Source organism: Cuculus canorus, chromosome 1 (genome assembly GCF_017976375.1).
Source record: "Cuculus canorus isolate bCucCan1 chromosome 1, bCucCan1.pri, whole genome shotgun sequence".
Taxonomy (NCBI): domain Eukaryota; kingdom Metazoa; phylum Chordata; class Aves; order Cuculiformes; family Cuculidae; genus Cuculus; species Cuculus canorus.
The window spans coordinates 92073952-92092753 of record NC_071401.1 but is presented as its reverse complement, the minus strand read 5'-3'; the positions used below and the strand labels follow the sequence as shown (position 1 = coordinate 92092753).

Below are 18802 nucleotides of genomic sequence, written 5' to 3'. Positions count from 1 at the left end.
CGTGTGAATTCTTCTTGTTGTTGTTTTAGCCCGTAATTTCAGGGCAGTAACTGCAACAACAGACCTCTTTGCTACCACCTGACTAAGGAATTGATGAGGCTTAAAATAGAAAAGGTCAGTATTGTTAATGCTAAGTTATTTGCTATGTAAAAGCATTTCGCTGGACCTTAGCAAGAAATGTTCACAACATCCAGCAGAACTTTTGTTTTCAGAGCAGGGACCAAGATCAATAGTATTTACAGTGCTAGTTTTAGCACTCTAAAGTAGCTCTAGCGAAATAACACAAGTTCAGTAAGTAACACTGGGAGTGTAAATCTGTTGCAGGAAACCTCCTCAAAGCTGGATAGATATTGAACTGTCCTTTGGATGTAGCACAACAAGGGTCCTGGAAAGGACCTACCTGCCTCATCTGGATAAGCAAAAGATAAAGGGATTTTCCCAGGAAACCAGTTTTACAGTTAGTTTTCAGAGCTGATCAGTACTGAATGCTGAAGTAATACTGGACAACTGTTTTCCTCCAAGGTTAAAATCTATTTAAAACAACCACAGAAAGAGCACTAGTTTCTGCTGACTTTGTTGGTACAAGGTAGTGGGAGAGCTGGAAGGTGACAGAGTCTTTAAGAGGGAACCTGAACTCTGCTAGGTCAGAACATCTGAAGCCACAGCATACCTCAGAAACTTGGCAACTAGCATAAGGGTACTGGGGCATTTAGCTGATCCTAAATTAAAGAGACCCCTCTGTCCCTTCACTGATGCTGCTGAAAGTTTTTTTTTACCATTACACCTCCTGTCACCTGGAACAGCTTTCCCAAGCCCCTAGCACTCATAAGGCTCAGATGTATGCTGCAGTTCTTTAGCCCCTTTTGCCTCTTTTTGTATTGAATGGCTGTCAACCCAGTGGAAGAACCTGCGCAGCTGCACGCAGTGGGCTGACTGGGACCTGAGGGTCCGTCGTCTCAGCCACTCATGCCTTGCTTCCTCACAGCTCCCAGTCTGCAGACGGCCTCCAGCCTTATCTCATACAGACTGCAAGGGTGGGCCAGGAGCACTCTTTACAGGAAACTTTACAGCCGTGATGTGAAAGTCTCAATTGTTGTCCAAAATGTGGATCCTTTACCCAGTGTGTAATGAGCCAATAAATACATCACCTAGAGAGACATAGTTTATTCAGATGTGTGCAAATCCCAGGTGCTTGGGGGGTTCCCACAAATCAAGCACAACTCAAGGGGTTCATCGCCTTCATTTACACACGAAGTGACACAAAGCCATACATTATTTATCACGCATGTGATTACATACTTAAGTGCAGTTATAATAAATGCCAAGTCATTCCTTGCACCTTCTGTGCATGCTCTAAGGGCGGTCTTTAGGGATGCCTGGTGGTCATAACACCAAAAATTACCTGCCAAGTTCACCCATTAGTCAACTCCTCCCATTCTCTTCCCAGTTATTGGCAGTATCTCTAAACTGCTGGCTTGGAGTCTCTTAATTAGATTAAGTGTCCAATACCTCATTCAAAAGTCACTCTGATAAATTGCACTGTTATCTAACCATACAGCTGGACAACCTTTAATCCCTTACCACAACAATTACTGAAGATAATCATTAACTAGGACCCACCATGTGTAAGTTTACTGTCTGTCTGATGATCCTAAGATATTTTTTAAGATATTTAGAATATCATGTATTTTTTACCAACACAATGAGCTGGTCTCACAGGTCCGAATAATTTTCTGTGTCTCATGTATTAAAAAAAAAGAAGTCTGAATTGTATTCCTTTACTCTCCTTCAAAAAACAAGGATGAAATTACTGTTCATACTTGAAAATCCACTTAGATTGGAGGTAACCTGCAGCAAGGGGCTCCTAGGCTCCATCTGACTCCTTGGCTCTGCCTGGGTCCCCTCCATGGGCCTGACACAACTCTAGGGAAGAGGTCATTATCCAGAGGTTGAAAGTGGCTGAAAGTCCCAACCTGACATGGGACATTTGAAGTTATTCAGAAATGGCTGAATTATTGGCTCAAAAATTGCACACACTTGCTACAGCTTTTGAAAATACGGTGTGAAAATAGTTCTTTTGAAGCAAGTGGCTGTTGTAGTGTATAATCATGGCATTCACCACCTTGGAATGGATGCTGAGGGAGGCATCTTCACCAAGTGAAGAGGGATTGCTGGTGTACCTTTGTTACATTAAAATGGACTACTTTCATATTTGCAATGGCTGAATGACAGCAGATACCGATCCAAGCCCTTTTCTATGCAATTTTGCACGCATGCTCTCTCTGGCCTTTGTCTCTCTCAACAAATCAGCAGCTACAGTGAGCACCCTAAGGCAAGATACATGACACTTTAGTCAGTATGCCAATGCCTACAAAAGAGCCTGCTTGTTTTTTACCTCATATAAACTGCTTTCCTAAGCATTTGTCTTCACTGGAATGTCATGGGAGTTTTGCTGTACTGTGTTTCTAGACCAGAAGTGGTTTTAAAGTCACAGCTGCCAAAAATATCCTGTTAGCATGCTCTTAGGCAGGTATATTGATACAGGCTCATTAACAGCTGCTGCTGACTTACACTTTCTACTAAACAGCTGGATTAACAAGGTTAAATCACACAATTGTCATTCTTCACTCTGTTTTGATGTGGTAGATACTGTGTGTCTGGTCCTGAGCATTTCTACAGTCCAGCTAAAGGCTGGGGAAGAAAAAGAAATTTCTGCTCCATTCATCTTCCCAGGTGATTCCCCATCCTCAGCCTATGGCTAACTGCAGCCAGTTGAGAACAGAGTGCAATCTCCAGCATGTATCGCTGGGTGGGAATGGAGGAGACCTGCAGATATGGCTCTCATTAGAGGTCTAATGGTGTGCCAGTCCCTCTCCCAGCACCAGGAGATGCCACATGCAGGAGAACAGGAGCCTCCCTGGCTGTGGATGCAGCAGCCCTGCCTAGAGAGCTGGGGAAAGCTGAAGCTACACATTTCAGCTCTGGATTTTGTACAATGTAGGGCCTTTAAACTGAGGGTCACATAATGTAACTTTGTCCTGGACCTGAGCTTCCCTTTTGCGGTTGGAAGGGATTAGTTTTGGCTGTTTGGGCCACGGGCAAGTTAAAACCAGTGCTTAGCTTCAAAGACCACTGTTGTGTAGAAGATAGTAAGGTAAAGGGGTGTGAAACTGGGCAGTAGCACCTGTGAAAACTAAGCTCTTTCCTTTGCACCTTCTTTTATTTGGCCGGTAACATCACTTCCCACCTTTTGCCTGTCTCTGCCCTAAGCCAGATATTAGTAGAATATGGCACATTGCCTGGAGACTTCTTGGGAAAATCCTAGATGTGGCCCAGAATGAACTGGAAGATGAGCACGTTCAAAATCAGATCCTGGTTTAAGGGTGAAAATGAAAGCTAAGTGCATTAGAAAATAAGCATCTGAATCTGTCTCTTATGTAAAGAATGTTGATAGAGTAACCTGATAAGATGGATGAAATTCCTGACAAACTCAGGTTGTTTTGTAGGTAGTTTGGGTGTTGGTGCTTTTCAGAAGTTCAAAAAATACTTTTACATGTGACTGGAAATGGACTGACAACCCTGCTCAAGTCCTTCCAGAGTTGTGCACATTTTCAGAACCCAGAGCATGTTGTTGCCTGAGAGCTTTGTGAAAGAAAAACAACTCTACAGTGTGGCAACCTATGGGAATAGATGCTAAATGGATGTAGAGTGTATTGTGATCACAACCGAAGACTGCACATTGCTTCTGATATGCTGTGAACATACTAGAAAAATTGTGCTACAGTTTATGGAGATAAAAAGCACTTGCCAACTGCAGGGAGCCATGGAAAGGCCATATCAAACCCCTTGCAATAACGTGCACTGAAGAAGGGCAGTTTTCTTTCAAGGCAATGTCTCTTCTGCTTCTTTTCTGCTTTGTATAAAGTTATTTATTACATGGTGTTACAAGGGCTACACTTACATGGGCTGAGATCCTAATGCTCTGGGAATCCCAAAGGGAGAGGAGCAGTTTTCAAGAGGGCTGTCCTCACTTTCTTAAAGATATATGCCAATCTTTTTTGATGCTTTTATTGATTACAGCAGGTCTTTTCTTTGCTGATGGTTTACTTCTTCAACCAAGCTAGATCCTTGCAGATCAAGATAACCCAGCCCCTTGGATCAAGGCAAAGGGTAAAATGAAGTGGCACAGCTGCAGCACTGCACAGTGGCTGAAGGGACTGTCCTGTTGACAGTTGCAGCCTCTTGAAGCTCTTATCTTCTGAAAAAAGAAACCCTCAAATTCCAGAAGAGGGTAGTGCAAGAGAGAAGGAGCAGAGCACACAGAGACTGGTGTGATAGCTAGTTGTAGCAGTGTGGGTTGGAAAAGCAAGGGAAAAAGTGCTGTGTGCCAAACTGAGTTCTGAGGCTCTTAGGAATGTTTCTCCCATCAGGAAACATCCCTTTGGCCTCTGTGGGTGCTTTCTTTACACCAGTTCTTGGGGAAGCACAGTGAGCAGTAAGCAGGTCCAGTACTGTAGCCAACACTGTTGTGCTTGGTTTGCCTTTTCCCCTTCCAGGGTAATAAGTACCGATGTCTGAATGTCTCCGTGCAGGTGAGACCTTCCCAGCTGGGAAGTACAGCCAATCCAAGAGAAGAGCAGGGCTAATGGAGCCCCTAGGACCACATTTTGTTATCACAGGGAAGATTTAGAGTCTGCCCTCTTTCTCCCACCCTCTTATCCTCAGGTCATCACTGGGATGGGAGCCAGCTTCCAACATAGACTGGGACACTGAAAAAGAATTGCCACAACAGCGCTATAAAAGCAATCAAAACTTCATGCCCTTCAGAGGATGACGACGTGCTTTTTGCTGGGGTGTTGTGAAAAGCGAGCAGCTATTTGGAAATAACAACATTTTTAGGTACCGTGGGACAGGACCGTAAACCAACAGAGGCCCAGAGAAAGACTGAACAGCATTTACAGAAGGTTTTAATCACTCCGCAGCACAGAAATACACAGAAGTATAAAACTGAGTGAATAAAACTGAGGAGTCAGATGAGAGAGCCATAGAAGTGTTTGAAAGGAGAAAGGAAGGATGAACACACTCAGTTAGTGGCAAAACAGAACGTAGCACTAGAAGATGACCACTTCTCGGGTAGCTCAGGGAAGCTGTAGAGCATCCTTCTTCTCTTGCAGTAGGTGAGAAAGAACACTGAATGCTGGGAAACATTACGTAGTGCAAATTTTTATTTGCTCTTATGCCTGAATGCTGTCAGAAGTGTCCAGAATTGCTGTTCTACCTCCACAGCGACTCATAAAGTGCATTACTTAAACGTTTATAATGAGAGTATCCACAGTGGGTCACTGAAAAGCTCCTCTGTGATCTGCAAGTCGTTGTGTCACCTTTGCAAGTGTAAAAAGTTCTGCAAGGGCTTTTGTGTTTACATGATGTGAGTTTTGATTTGGGGCCTTGCATTTAAAAATGATTGCTCTAAATTTCGCTTCTATTATTGCACCCATAGCTGCAATTCTCCTCCTCTGCACTGCTTTTCCCAGCTCTTACATACAAAATTCCTCTATTTCTTTTACTCAACAGTTGCAGTAAGAATTTTTTTATTTGCATGTTTTTCCTCTCTGTATTTGGTCCCCTGGCTTTGACCTTTTGACAAAACGCATAAAGCATCTGGGGAGAAAAAAAAGGAAAGGGAAGAGAGGAGAGGTTGTTTTAGGCTAGAGATGCTGTGACAATCTTTATCATTTAACTTTAATTTTACACAGCAGAGCCATGGTCATTGTTGTTGCATCAACTATTTGAAATCTTATCCCATCTGCTGTGCCTGAGGCTAGCACTTTCATATGGGTTAAAGTCTGGGATATGAGAAGCTCTTGGCTTTGATTATCCCTTAGTTTGCAGTCTTCTCCCCAGGACTATGCTCCAGTCCCCAGCCTGTGTGCTCTAGTTACTTCACAAGATCATAAGAGACATCAAGGGGGTCACTCTTTCCCCTCTCGCAGTGATGCAAAGCAGCCATAAACCTGCAGTGCGTAGCAGCACAGAGGAACTGAGGAGAGTGAGTCTCGGCGTTGTCAGTACGCGCACAGAGTGACGCATGCAGAGCCAGTCTCAGCATTTTGTTCACCAGCCTATCACGCTAATCTCTTTGCCACTAACCTCCACCACCCTCATACTAATGCTCATCCTCACATGAGTGCACATAAACCCAGCAAGAGGATTTGGAAGCAGCTTAGACAAATGGTTCATTAGGGTCTTTCTCTGCCAAATGGTGTTTTTTTCTACAGTTCCCATCACTGAGCTACTGTAAAAATAAATTCTCCAAGTCACCAGACAGCTGCCACCATAACAGACTCATCTGGCATCCGGGCATAAGGGACAGGGATCGTTATCCCACGAAGAGTTAGCTTTTTTGCTTTTGGTTAGGTGGCTGGATGGACAGAGTGGATTCCTTTGAGGTAGATAAAAGCTGAGATTATTTTGTGTTTCTCCTCAGCATGGGGAGATTTGTAGGTCCTATGGTGCTGCACAGGTACTTCTGAACCCTGCAGAGGTTCAGAAAGGTTCACCTCCATGCTTGCACTTAAAGGAAGTGCTCTCTGCAGTAGAATCTGGATGCTGTTTGTATTGTACAATCACAATACATTACCTGGTTTGGCTTTAAATAACCTGATTATACAGGTAACCTGTGTACACACAGTACCTATTAGAATCGTGATGGTTTCAGCCTCTGTAATGCCAACAGGTCTCTCAATGCCTTTTACCCTCTAACCTAAATCAATAATACAACTTGCCTGCCCAAACCCCCTTTCATCACTCTCTCTTTTAGATATGATACTGCTTTTTTGCTCTCTGTGTCCACCTTCTGTCTTCTCTGTGAGCTGATCTCCACCATCCCTTTAGCAGCAACAAAGGGCTCAGTTCCCAGTGCCGGTTTACAGCCGAGCACTAAATAACTAATGCAGCATCACCTGCAATCAGACAATTTTTGGAGCTTTCCTAGGTGGTTTAACAATTCATGCAGTGACATTTACCTTCAGTGTCCAGTGTATTCTCTCCAAGCCTTGCTTGGACAGTGAAAGGCAGACTCAGATCAGGACTGTGTGGTTCACTGCAGGAATACCAGGTGGCTTCAGGGTTTGCAGAACTCCTTTACAGAGCTGCTTGTCCTGCACAGACCGCTGTCCTTCCATGATAACCTCTTTTCTCTTCCAGTCTTCTTCCAGTGCTCCTGCAAACCTCCTCCTCCTGCCTCTCCTCCCTACTTTATCAGCCTTCTTTCCCTGGATCAGCAGATAAAGCCAATTTTCTTCCTGGTTATTTCCTCCTGCAATCTCTTTCCCCCCTATCCAGATGCTGCCCTTAGTTTCATCTGCTTCCCAAGCCTTCCATGGTGTGTATTTATTTATTTACTATCCATGGTAGAGCATTCCCTGTGATACCCCTGCTAGTCCCTGTATGCCATACCTTCCCAGTGCAAAGGCTGAGTATCGGTCCTTTGGAGAAAAAAAAATGTATAGGATCGCTCTGTAGGATGATCTGCTCAATGCAGCAATGCTCATGTTAATCATGACTCAGATAACTCACATCTAAACTGTCAAGAGCACTGAAAGAAAAAAAGTTTTCATAAAATCAAAGGACGATATGGCAAGTTTTGATATTCTTTTTCTTTTTTTTCTCCAAAAAGAGGTCGCAGCCTGAAGATACATTTTATTTATTTATTTATTTACTTATTTACTTACTTACTTACTTATTTGGTAGAGGTTCATACAAAAAAAAAAAAATCCAATGGACATAATTTCTCCTTTCCTCTAAAAAAATAGTCAAGGTTTTAATTCCTCAAACTGTTATGTCACTTAACATAATTATTTGCTTTAGATTAGTAAACAACCTTGCACTCTCATAATCTCTCACCCGAAAAATATGGGTATAATTTCCAGAGCAAAGGGAATGTTTTATACTGTAGGAAGAGGGGCCGTGGAAAGTTCACAGAGATGAGCTCTGGTTACAAGGAAGAGGGACTCTCGGCAGCAAGCTCTGTGGAGTTGCGAGAGAGGTGGTTTTATTCACAGAAAAGGCTAGGGGAATGAAAAGGACTAAATTGTACCTCTGCCTTTCTGGGTGAGAAGTAATTTACTTATTGTTCCCAGTCGTCATGATGATACTTACCTCCTCTGGAAAGTGCTCTGAGATCTACAGATGGGGAGAAGCATCATTGCTTAGCAACTGTGAATTTCCAAACCTGCTCTTGTCCCAGTTCTTCGGCTCTCTGGGTGTGCTAGATGCTCTCTTCACATCTGCCACGCTCTGGGTGTGCTGCTGTAGACTAGGAAGCAAAGAGCATCCCTCATTCCCTATGCAAATCCATTGATGAAAACATAAAATGCATTGTACTGCTAAAACTTGCTGAGCTTGTTTGAATAAATGCCAAGGATTAACAGCACGTAAATTCACCATTGATTTGACAACAATGATGTTATGTGCCCTAAACACTGATGGGATTTGTTCAGTGTTTAGGATGTGGGCTCTGAGGTGGAAAAAAGGGATTGCTAGTAATTTTTTAAGCCTCTTTGGCTGCACCAAGGCAGACTGTTGGTATTATATAAATCTTTAGATAAAATAAATATGAGTCTTTGTATGAGGAGAGTAGATATTTAACTTTTCCAGTATAGACCTGAATAGTAAATCTGGCTGTGGATTGCTATAAGCCAGGAAAAAAAAATTGCCTCATCCGGGTAAAATAGGGAGGAAGGAGATGCTGGAGTGGAAAAAGAATCTTAAGGCCCAGCAATAAACCAGATGATTTTGCCTTAAAAGCAATGGGACAGAGATTTCTTTTTAGGTAGAAAAGTAGGAATGTAACCTCCACACCTTGTGCTCTCTGTGATCACGTGCTCCCTGGCCCAGTGTTGCAAGCTTGCAACCGTGGTCCTTGTGGGACGAAAACTGTTGTAAGAGAGAGTGGGGACAACCTGGGACAAAGCTGTGGTACAGGTGTTCATCAAGCAAGAGATGCAGAGATGGGGGAAGGAAGAACTGTGACAACTTAGACCAGGACAGGCTTAGCCCCCGGCCCTTAAAGCCAAGGTGCTGGAGTGCAGGGGGTTGCTCACCTGCTCCCAGCTGGGCAGCTGATGGCAATTTGGGAGGCATGGGAATTTGCAGAGTTCTCTAGGGACATGCTGATCTCTCTTTAAAAGAAAACCAAGCCAAGGGTTGTGTATTTGTGGTTTGTGGGTTTTTTTTTTCCTCACTTGCTGAAAGTTAGGCTTCTGGATCTATATTTAAACTTCTTAATACACGGACTTATCTTCAAAGGTGCTCAGCACGTAGCAACCCTCCCACCAACTGGCTTCTTTCTTTCTATGAACTATCCTCAAAGAAGAATTTTCAAGTGTTCTCTTTGCTTTTAGCAAGAAACACTTATTCGCCTAATAGGAAAAGAATGTAATATCTACCTTCTCTCATGTCAGCGCCCCCATTGCGTTAGCCCTGCAGACCCAACCATGATTAAGTGTGGTGAGCAATTTGCACTGATAACATGGCCTCACCTCCTCCCATCCATTGTAAACTTTAGCAAGATATCAGTAGCATTCACAGCTTGGCAGAAATCACTGCCTGAGTGCTTTCCATGGTATTCGATGTGGGGTTGAGAGGGAAATGGGTTTAGCTGCAGTTATAATCAGTTGATCCTTCATCCATCAGCATCCCAGGTCAGATATGGTAGAAAGGTTTGGAGCTCCTGACCGTGGCACCGCCCTGGGTAGCATACATGTGTTTGAGAAGCAGGAAATTAATCTTCTAAAAAGAGGACTCTTCCCTTAAAATGAAGGAAATAAATGCTCTGTGTTCATTTCTAGGGAGAGCTTTTAATAAGTGTTTAGCAGCTTACAAGCCAAGACTGGTAGCGCTGACTTCCTAGCAAGCCTGCCCTCTTAGCTTGACTGCTGGCATACTGACTTCTATGGACTTCTTTTCTTGCATCCTTTCCAGAGTTAGGCCTATGCAAGATTAAGAAAAGCATGGTCATTTTTTCCCACTCATGGCTCCCTCACACACATTATGTAGTATTTTCCACCACAGGAAGAGTGGTAAGAAGAAAACAAAACCACATTACCTGCCCTAGCTTGCTTGGCTGTCATGAACTCCTTCTCGTACTCATAGAAATAGGCCTCCACATGGAAAACTTAGTTGGATTAGCATGCTGCAACAATTTTATCATTAAATATGGACAAAGATTATTGACTCCCTTATATTGTCACTAAACAGCTTACATCTACATGCAAAGGACAATCTAAATGAGTACAGGTACACCTTTTTGCATTGATAGGTCAATTCAAAAGAAAAAGAACTCATTCCTGTTTTCTGTAAGAACTATCTGAAGAGTTGCATCCTCTTCAGGTCAACAGAGACCACTTAACTCAAGAGGATATTCAGATCAGACAAGTTGCCTTTCTTTGCTCTCCTGGGGCTGCAACATGCCAGTTGGAAAGAATAATTTGGCATACCAGAAAGTTGGGAAGGGACTTTCTGTAAACGCGTGTAGTGACAGGATGAGGGGCAATGGCTTTAAATTGGGGAAGGGAAGATTTAGGCTAGACGTAAGGAGGAATTTCTTCACAGTGAGGGTGGTGAGACACTGGCACAGGTTGCCCAGGGAAGCTGTGGATGCCCCATCCCTGGAGGTGTTCAAGGTCAAGTTGGATGGGACCTTGGGCAGCCTGATCTGGTGGGAGGTGTCCCTGCCCATGGCAGGGTTTTGGAACTGGATGATCTTTAAGGCCCCTTCCAAGTCAAACCTTTCTATGAATAATTCAAGTTATATTAGCATTTCAGAATTGCATACAAACCTCCATGGTAACACCTGACCGGTCACACTTACTCTTAAATATTTGCTTTTCTCTTCATATTGGGCTTGTACAGAGCTTTGCACAGGGTTTGGAAACAGTGCTAGTCTCAGCACTTGATGGGTGAAAATCAGTCACACAAAATAATAGCAGCTAAATGAGACCTCACCTAGAGTGCTGTTTACTTCTGGAGTCCTCAGCACAGCAGGGACATGAATCTGTTAGAGCAAGTCCAGGAGGGCCATGAAGATAATCAGAAGGCTGGAGCAGATCCCATATGAGGACAGGCTGAGAGAGTTGGGCTTGTTCAGCCTGGAGAAGAGAAGGCTCCAAGGAGACCTTATAGCGACCTTCCAGTACCTGAAGGGACTACAGGAAAGCTGGGGAGGGACTTTTTACAAGGGCACGTAGTGATAGGACAAGGCGGTGTGCCTTTAAATTGCAAGAGGGAAGACTTAGATTAGACATTAGAAAGAAATTCTTCATTATTAGGGTGGTGAGGCACTGGCACAGGTTGCCCAGGGAAGCTGTATCTGCCCCATCCCTGGAGGTGTTCAAGGCCAAGCTGGATGGGGCCTTGGGCAGCCTGATCTAGTGGGAGGTGTCCCTGCCCACAGGGGGTGTTGGAACTGGTGATCTTTGAGGTCTTTTCCAACCCAAACCATTCTATGAGCCCATAAATACAAGCAAGGGCTGTGCTTGATCACTGGTGCCTGCTTTACTCAGAAATATGACCTAGGATTTCTGCAGTTTGTCTTGGGCAGCATCCTTTACTAAATGTCTCTTGTGCTGGCAATCACACAGTAGTTTAGGTTGGGATTTTTTTGAAGGTAAGCTAGACAGCAGCTCCTTCTGGAAGACCATTTGAGTTGGACTCAGATTCCAAATTTGCAATGAGGCTTTGGGAAAACCTGCCTTTGATGCATTGCTTTTGAGGTGGACATTGCATCCCATGGGAAGTCTGGTCCCCTGAACTGGTACAGAGTGATTGCTTTCTCCTCAAGTTCTTTATTTAATACAATGCCAGTGGGATTCATGACTGCCATTTTTCTCTTGGTGTTCCTGGGTGTAGTTTTGTTGTGTGAGGAGGCACAAATGACACTGGATTTGGTTCATCTCACTGGTTCTGCTTGTCCAGAAGGAGGTTTGCATTAGAATTGCCTTTGCTAAGCCAGCTGTCCAGTCTCCCTTCCTAGTCAGTCAAGATGTAGGCACTGCTTAAAGGTGTCCCATTTCACCTTTCCTGGCTACTTACATTATCATGTGAACCATCTGGAGGCATATGTCCGCCTCCACTGACTGGACAAGGAGCCTGGACTGCTAATTTGTACTGAACACCTAAATTTTTAGACTTGGAAATTAGACGTGATGACTCTCAGGAGACGGCTTAATGCCCAGAGGCATGCAGTGAGAAGTCTGTATCAAAAAAACCTTTTGTAAATGACTTTTACATTTCAGTGAAATATTTTGCCAATAAAAGGCAATGGGACAATAAGACTGCATGGAGGTTAGGTCTGTCTGTTTTGTTTTTTACTCAATGTCTTTACCAGAGATTAGCTCCCTTTGGCACCTGTTTTTAGAAAAGCATTCATGCCTGAGAGCTATGGCCAGACCACAGGGCCTTTTCTTGCTGGAACTAGGTGAGGTTGAACCTAAACTTTTGTCAGTCTTCCCAGCAGTCTACTGCATTTTGGGGTGTTTTTTTCTGCTCAACTTTTTGCTTTCCCCAAAGGAAAGTGTCTGTAATGGGATCTTCTGGTTCTCACTTTTCCTGTCTGTCTGACCTGTGCTGAGCGCCTGGATCTCAGCCGCCCTCAGTTTCTTTAGTCCCCGGCACCATGTGAGAATGATTCAGCATCCCAGCTCAATGAATTTGGAGGTGCATTCTGTTCTGTCCCACTCCCTCTTTGCTGACGTATAAGACTTCTGTAGTTGCTTCTGCTGTCGAGAAGACTCCTGGGATGTGGTCCCTACATCACTGACTCCAGTGGAGATGGAGCTTTGGCTGTTGCCGCAGCACTGGGCTGAGCCTTGCTGTGGAGCCAGGCAGCCTTGCAGCCCTTTTGCCGCCCAGCTGCCTCAGCTCTCTGGCAGAGCTTGCTGTTCCCACAGTGGATTGTCCATATGCTCCTTCCACAGCCCATCCACAGTGTAAGGCAGCCCCTCAAGGGCAGCTTTAAGAGAAATAGAAATGCAAAACAGCTGTAACTAAAAATACATGTTAAGCAGCATCTGTGTTGTGCTACCCAGGAGATAAACCCTTCTAAATCAAAACAAGGACACTCTCAAGAGCAGCTTTGGATCTGCCATTATGGTCCATGACCCAACTTAGTTTTCCATCCTTCTCTTGGCAAAGTATTAGTTTGTTAAAAGCTTCTGTCTCGTCAAATCTGTGTTCATGCTTTGCATCATGCACTAGTCCTGCTTCTCTGCCAGCCCCACCAGGATCCCCATGCCAGGGGGGGCAGGCTCCTCTCAAGTGATGAACACACTTTTATAATATGTCACCGAAAAAAAAGTTTCCGTTTCTTTGACCTGAATTAAACCCTTTTTTATTGCTTGAAAGAAAGCTATTCCATTTATTTGGAAGAGACTTTGTGTCTTTGTTACAAGGAGAGGCAGAAACAGAAGCTAATTAAAGAGGAGCCAAGGGTGGGTTACAAAGACCCACAGAGCCGACCTCCTCCACAAGTATCCTTGAGACACCCACCGGGGTGTCCTGTTTAACCTGTTTGACTCTGTAAAGGACCTGCCAGTACCCGTGGGCACTCCATATCTCATAGCCTGCTGCCTGGCATCATCCCTCCAGGACATCTGGCACCGATTCCAATCAGACTGTCATTTCCAGGTCAGTCTCCGCATTTCTGCTGACCATGTTGCCTCCATCATGAGATCATGTCTTTCCAGAGAAATCCCACTAATGCCTTCATTCTGCAAGACCGGTATATATAGGGGGAGCTTCCCTGGGGCTGCACTGCGCAATCCAGCCAAGGCATCGCTGTATCCCCAGCGACTGCACTGCCCCCACCACTCTCCCCTTGCAGCCACATTTCGCAGCAGCAGCAAGCATGGACATTACCATCCAGCACCCCTGGTTCAAGCGTGCTCTGGGACCCCTCATTCCAAGCCGTTTGTTCGACCAGTTTTTCGGAGAAGGTCTCCTTGAGTATGATCTCCTGCCTTTGTTCTCTTCCACTATCAGCCCTTACTACAGGCAGTCCCTGTTCCGCAGTGTGCTAGAGTCGGGCATTTCAGAGGTAAGGGCCCTTCGGCTTCCTCTTATTCTCCTTCCTCTCCCTCCTTACACCTCTGCCTGCTCCTCCCCACCCATGGGCTCGCTGGCTGGGGCTGGTGGCTTTAGCCCCATGCTGGGGTATGAGGGGGTAAGGAGGACCCTCAGCCCACTGCCAAGCACAGTTTGCCCACCTCTTCTCGGGCACGGAGGGAAACCCTCACTAAGGAGGCTTCCCTTCAAGAAATGGAAACTGTTTTGGCTCCTGACAGTTGTTTCTGACACATAAAATGCTTCCTTTGCTGTCCTCATGCCTGCTAGCTGTATGGTGATGGAAAAGCTAGGCTGCTTCTGGAGTGAGCACCCACAAGGGCAGCTTGGCATGGGAGAGGAACCCATTGAGTGGGAGCTTCCTCTGGCCTCCTCCTCAGGAGCTTGGTGGTTTTTGCAAGACAGCAGTGGAGGACCCGGGAGCAATTGTTTATGGGGAATGTGTAACTGTTGGGGCTGTGGTCTGAAGCGCAGGAACTGGTGCTTTCTTTAGCCTTCTCTTACTGATTTCCTTGCAAAGATAAGACCACAAAGAAACGATGCATCACTGAAGGGATGAAACGTGTGCTATTAGAGAATATTACACTGGTTTCCATCCCTTCTCACTGCTGAGCACAAATGCCTGGTGTATCTGGCAGATCTCTGGGTGGAAAGGGTCCTTGGAACAAGAATTGAGATGAGAAGTAACGCCACTCCCCAGTGAAGTAGCAATGGCTCAGATGCCAAACCACCAATCTCTGGCTTTTAAGCTGCTGTGATGCTGGCACTGTCTCTGCACTCAGAGCTTGGGTCTTACTGTTTAACAATGTTTATTTCAGGTGAGGTCTGACCGGGACAAGTTTACAATCATGCTGGATGTAAAACACTTTTCTCCTGAAGACCTGAGTGTGAAGATTATTGATGACTTTGTGGAAATCCATGGCAAGCACAGTGAAAGACAGGTAAGTGGAAATGATAAGGACAGAGCAGAAACTGGGGAGTCAGGCTCCATTTTCTTTCTTTCCAGTGGTCCTCAGCTAAAGGGAAAAAAAAGAGCATATCAGAAGGAGTTATTTATCAGTTGTCATTTTTGGCATGGCCCGTTCCCACAGAGCCCCAAACCTGATATCTGACAATAACAAGCTAATCCACTCCTCTTTTGTCTATTTTCAATCATCATCTCCCATAACCGTCAGATGACGATGTCCATTGTTCACTAAAAACACTGGACCAGACAAAGAACATCATCTGGCGCTGCTGAAGCGTGGCTGAGTTTTCATAAGCCAAAATCATTAGTGAAAACAGAATTCTCATATGCTGATCTGGGAGAGAAAAGCAAGAGCAAACAAACCAAAAGAAAAACAACTGAGTGGCTCAGGCTTGGAAACTTCTAACGCTTACGTCATGGAAATATCTGTGAGGGTCAAAAAGTGAGTTATACCAGCAGGGGTTTAATTCTCACACTTTTTTGGCCAGACAAAGCTCTAGCCTGGAAACAGTATGTATTTTTTAATATAGTTTTTTTCCCAGAGGAGAAAAACAGCCATTTTCATGGCTGAATTAAAAAAAAAAATTGCATTTCTCATTCTTTTTGCCAAAAAAATAGGAGGCCAGGGTCATGTACTTTGGCTGATACAGCATTGCTGCCCAGTGAGAAAATGCATAGGTGCTCACATGCTCATTGCTCTTACCTCTGCAGAATCCCAAACTTTTGCTCCAAACTTCCTTTGAAATTGGAGGCCATGGCAGGCCCCCCACCCAAGTCAGATCCCAGCCTATTTTAGCCTACGGCCAAAATCACACACTGCTGCTGCTCATCTCTTGTAGCTTCAGGGGAATCATGGGAGGACACCTGTTCCTACAAACCTGTAAAATAGAATAAAATCAGAGATGTACCTGGCGATACCAGCAGTCCAGTGTCAAGATAAGTCTGGGTGAATGTTGACCCCCTTCTGATGGAGCCAGAGTGTTGGGTGGAGGGAGTGATAGGTTGGTGTCAGAGGGTTTCTGACAACCTTTTGCCCCCTTTTTCCACTGCCTCTCAGGATGACCATGGCTACATCTCCCGTGAATTTCATCGCCGGTACCGCCTGCCTGCCAATGTGGACCAGGCTGCCATCACCTGCTCCCTGTCCAATGATGGCATGCTGACCTTCTCGGGCCCCAAGGTTCCCTCCAACATGGACACCAGCCACGTTGAGAGGCCCATCCCCGTGTCCCGGGAGGAGAAGCCCACCTCCGCGCCTTCCTCCTAAGCCCACCTGCCGCTGCAGTATGCAGACTGCCACCGCCTGCAGGTCTCATTCCCAGAGCCATTGCATAGATATCAGTGAATATCTAGAGGGGTTTATTTTGTTGGTTTCCTTCCCTACCTCCTTTGTTTCTTTTTTTTCCCCTTTCCCTTGGATGGGACGAGGGGCTGGGTGACTGGCTGGTGGACTTCGAAGCTTAAACCTGCGAGCTGTGCTGTGGGGATGGCATGGATGGCAAATGCTGCCACTGTTGTACTTGCTGAAAGGGTCTTAGTCCGGTGCTGTAGTCGGTTACCACCATTAGGTAGGAGGGAGTGCACAAGTAACATTGGCTCCTGATGAACCAAATCTTGAAGCAAGGCTTGGAGCAGGGGAAAAGCCCTGCAGACTAGCTCTGCCTCATGCAGAGTTAAACAGGTTGATCTTAAAAAAGCAACAGAGCCAAGCCCCACACCTAAGATCCACCATGTGTGTGATGGACATGCCAGGAGTTCCTTGCAAACACAGAAGACATATTAACGTCTTACCTTCAGGGGTTGCAATGTATATTTTTTTCATCAAAGTTTTTAAGTGTATTTGTTCACACCACTACCCTGTCGTTGCCCTTAGGGACAACTGACATGAGGACACGCACGTCTTTCCACTGTCTTAGTAGGCCCTTGGGTGAGAGAAGGGGATTCACCGCTGTGCAGAGGCTTCACATCCCCAGCCAGCTCTCCCCAGCCTGTGCGTCACACACCATCTCCTTTACTCTCGCTGTAATTCTAGGGTAGCTCCACCTCTTCCACTGGTATCTGGCAGTCAACCTGAGAATGCGGTCAGTGGCAGTCAATAAAGAGATATAGGAAACGCAATTGGCTTTGAAGGTTTCATTTGTTCCTTTCTAAGACTTTGAAGTTGAAAGTTTAGCATGGTGTCTAGTGCCGCTTGGAGGATGTGCTTTCCACCACTGGAAGTACATTTCATGATGACAACTTGCCCTTTCTTTCATGTTCCTGTTATCCTTCATGCAAAAAAACCAAAAGGATCAAAAAAAAGAACTAAATTCAACAGCCCAGCAACTGCACAATTTCATCAGTTCATTGCATCAGTAAAGACAGCAACGCAGACCTCATACGTGTGATACAAGGATTCTGTCTGAAATGAATGATTAAAGCTGTCTGATGGCAGGAGCAGTAGGGCGTAGGTACTTGCTCTCCCTGCAATTGCCACGCATGAGATTGATGGCTTCCAAGCCTGCACAAATGTGAGTGTTCCAGACTGAAGGTTTCAGCACTCATACTTGACTCAAATAGCTTTCTACATGAATGGAAATCTGGAGTGGTCAGGAAAAGAATAGCATCACTGATAACCCCACATCCCCATAATTAACCTCATAGGTAAAATCAGTTTGGTCAGTGTTGTCCCTGAGATTGGCCGCCACGCCGCATGAGCGGCAACAGGTCAGTGAGTGCTTTTTATCTTGTTAGACATCTTTACGTCCAAGACCTGCAATCTGAGTTGAAGACTCTGAGGTCCACCTTGGCTCCTAAGTAGAGGTCATTGCTTCCTCAGGAGCAGACAGAAGTTTGTATCAATCGGCACGTCTCTGAGGGGCTTCTTGATCATGCCTACAAAATAAGCATGTACTTCCCAGGAAAGAACACAGGTCCATACCCTTGGAGGAAAGTGAGGACAGCTATGGAAGAGTGTTTGCTCTGCCAAAAAGATGAGGCCACCAATGTCCTTCCCTTGACTGTGGATTAGCTCTGAAAAAAAGAGAAAACTCATGCAGGTTTCTTTCTCTCACGGCATGGGTTTCAACACTACCTGAAAGGAGGTTGTAGAGAGGAGGGAGCTGGCCTCTTGCCTCAAGTGACAGGGGACAGGACAAGGGAGAATGGCCTTAAGCTTCACCAGGGCAGGTTCAGACTGGATATCAGGAAAAAAATTTTCACAGCAAGGGTCACCAGGCACTGGCAGAGGCTGCCCAGGGAGGTGGTGGAGTCACCATCCCTGGAGGTATTTAAAAGACAGGTAGATGAGGTGCTCAAGGGCATGGTTTAGTGGCAGATAGGAATGGTTGGGCTGGGTGATCTACGAGGTCTTTTCCAACCTAGTGATTCTACGATTCTGTGGTTCTATAACATTAATATGAGCCATAAACACAAAAGGTCTGAGCCTATTTAAAATTTAAAAGCACTTTGTTCTGCAGCTTCTAGGCCAAACCCAAGGAGGATTGGGACTCAGGATCAAGGACATTGCCCCTTATCTGGAGAAACTGAGTGCACCCCAGGGCTCAGCCCTGTCTCCTACCTGAAACCTCCGAGGCTGGGTGTGCAGGGAGTATTAATGGGACCAGTGGCACTGCTTTGTGCTAGTGGGGAGCCCATTCCTCTCCTCCCACACCATCTGTGTCCAGAGACTACTGGGGATGAGGCAGCTGGGGGGAGCCAGGGAGAGGGGCAAGG

General features: G+C 45.4%; 1 protein-coding gene across 1 annotated transcript; it reads left to right on the top strand.

Moving 5' to 3' along the window:
- The first annotated feature begins 13824 nt into the window (after positions 1-13824).
- On the top strand, positions 13825-17194 carry CRYAA (crystallin alpha A). The gene is made up of 3 exons (XM_009560890.2): positions 13825-14095; positions 14940-15062; positions 16146-17194. Exons 1-3 carry the CDS (start codon positions 13907-13909, stop codon positions 16353-16355), a joined length of 522 nt encoding a protein of 173 aa, XP_009559185.1. The 5' UTR covers positions 13825-13906; the 3' UTR covers positions 16356-17194.
- The last annotated feature ends 1608 nt before the right edge of the window (positions 17195-18802 follow it).

What these genes read in the sequence shown, in the direction of transcription:
- CRYAA (XM_009560890.2), top strand. Translation starts at nt 13,907, where the DNA reads ATGGACATTACCATCCAGCACCCCTGGTTCAAGCGTGCTCTGGGACCC. An exon ending in TAGAGTCGGGCATTTCAGAG is followed by an intron (nt 14,096 to 14,939) that starts GTAAGGGCCCTT and finishes TGTTTATTTCAG; the next exon opens with GTGAGGTCTGACCGGGACAA. An exon ending in GCAAGCACAGTGAAAGACAG is followed by an intron (nt 15,063 to 16,145) that starts GTAAGTGGAAAT and finishes ACTGCCTCTCAG; the next exon opens with GATGACCATGGCTACATCTC.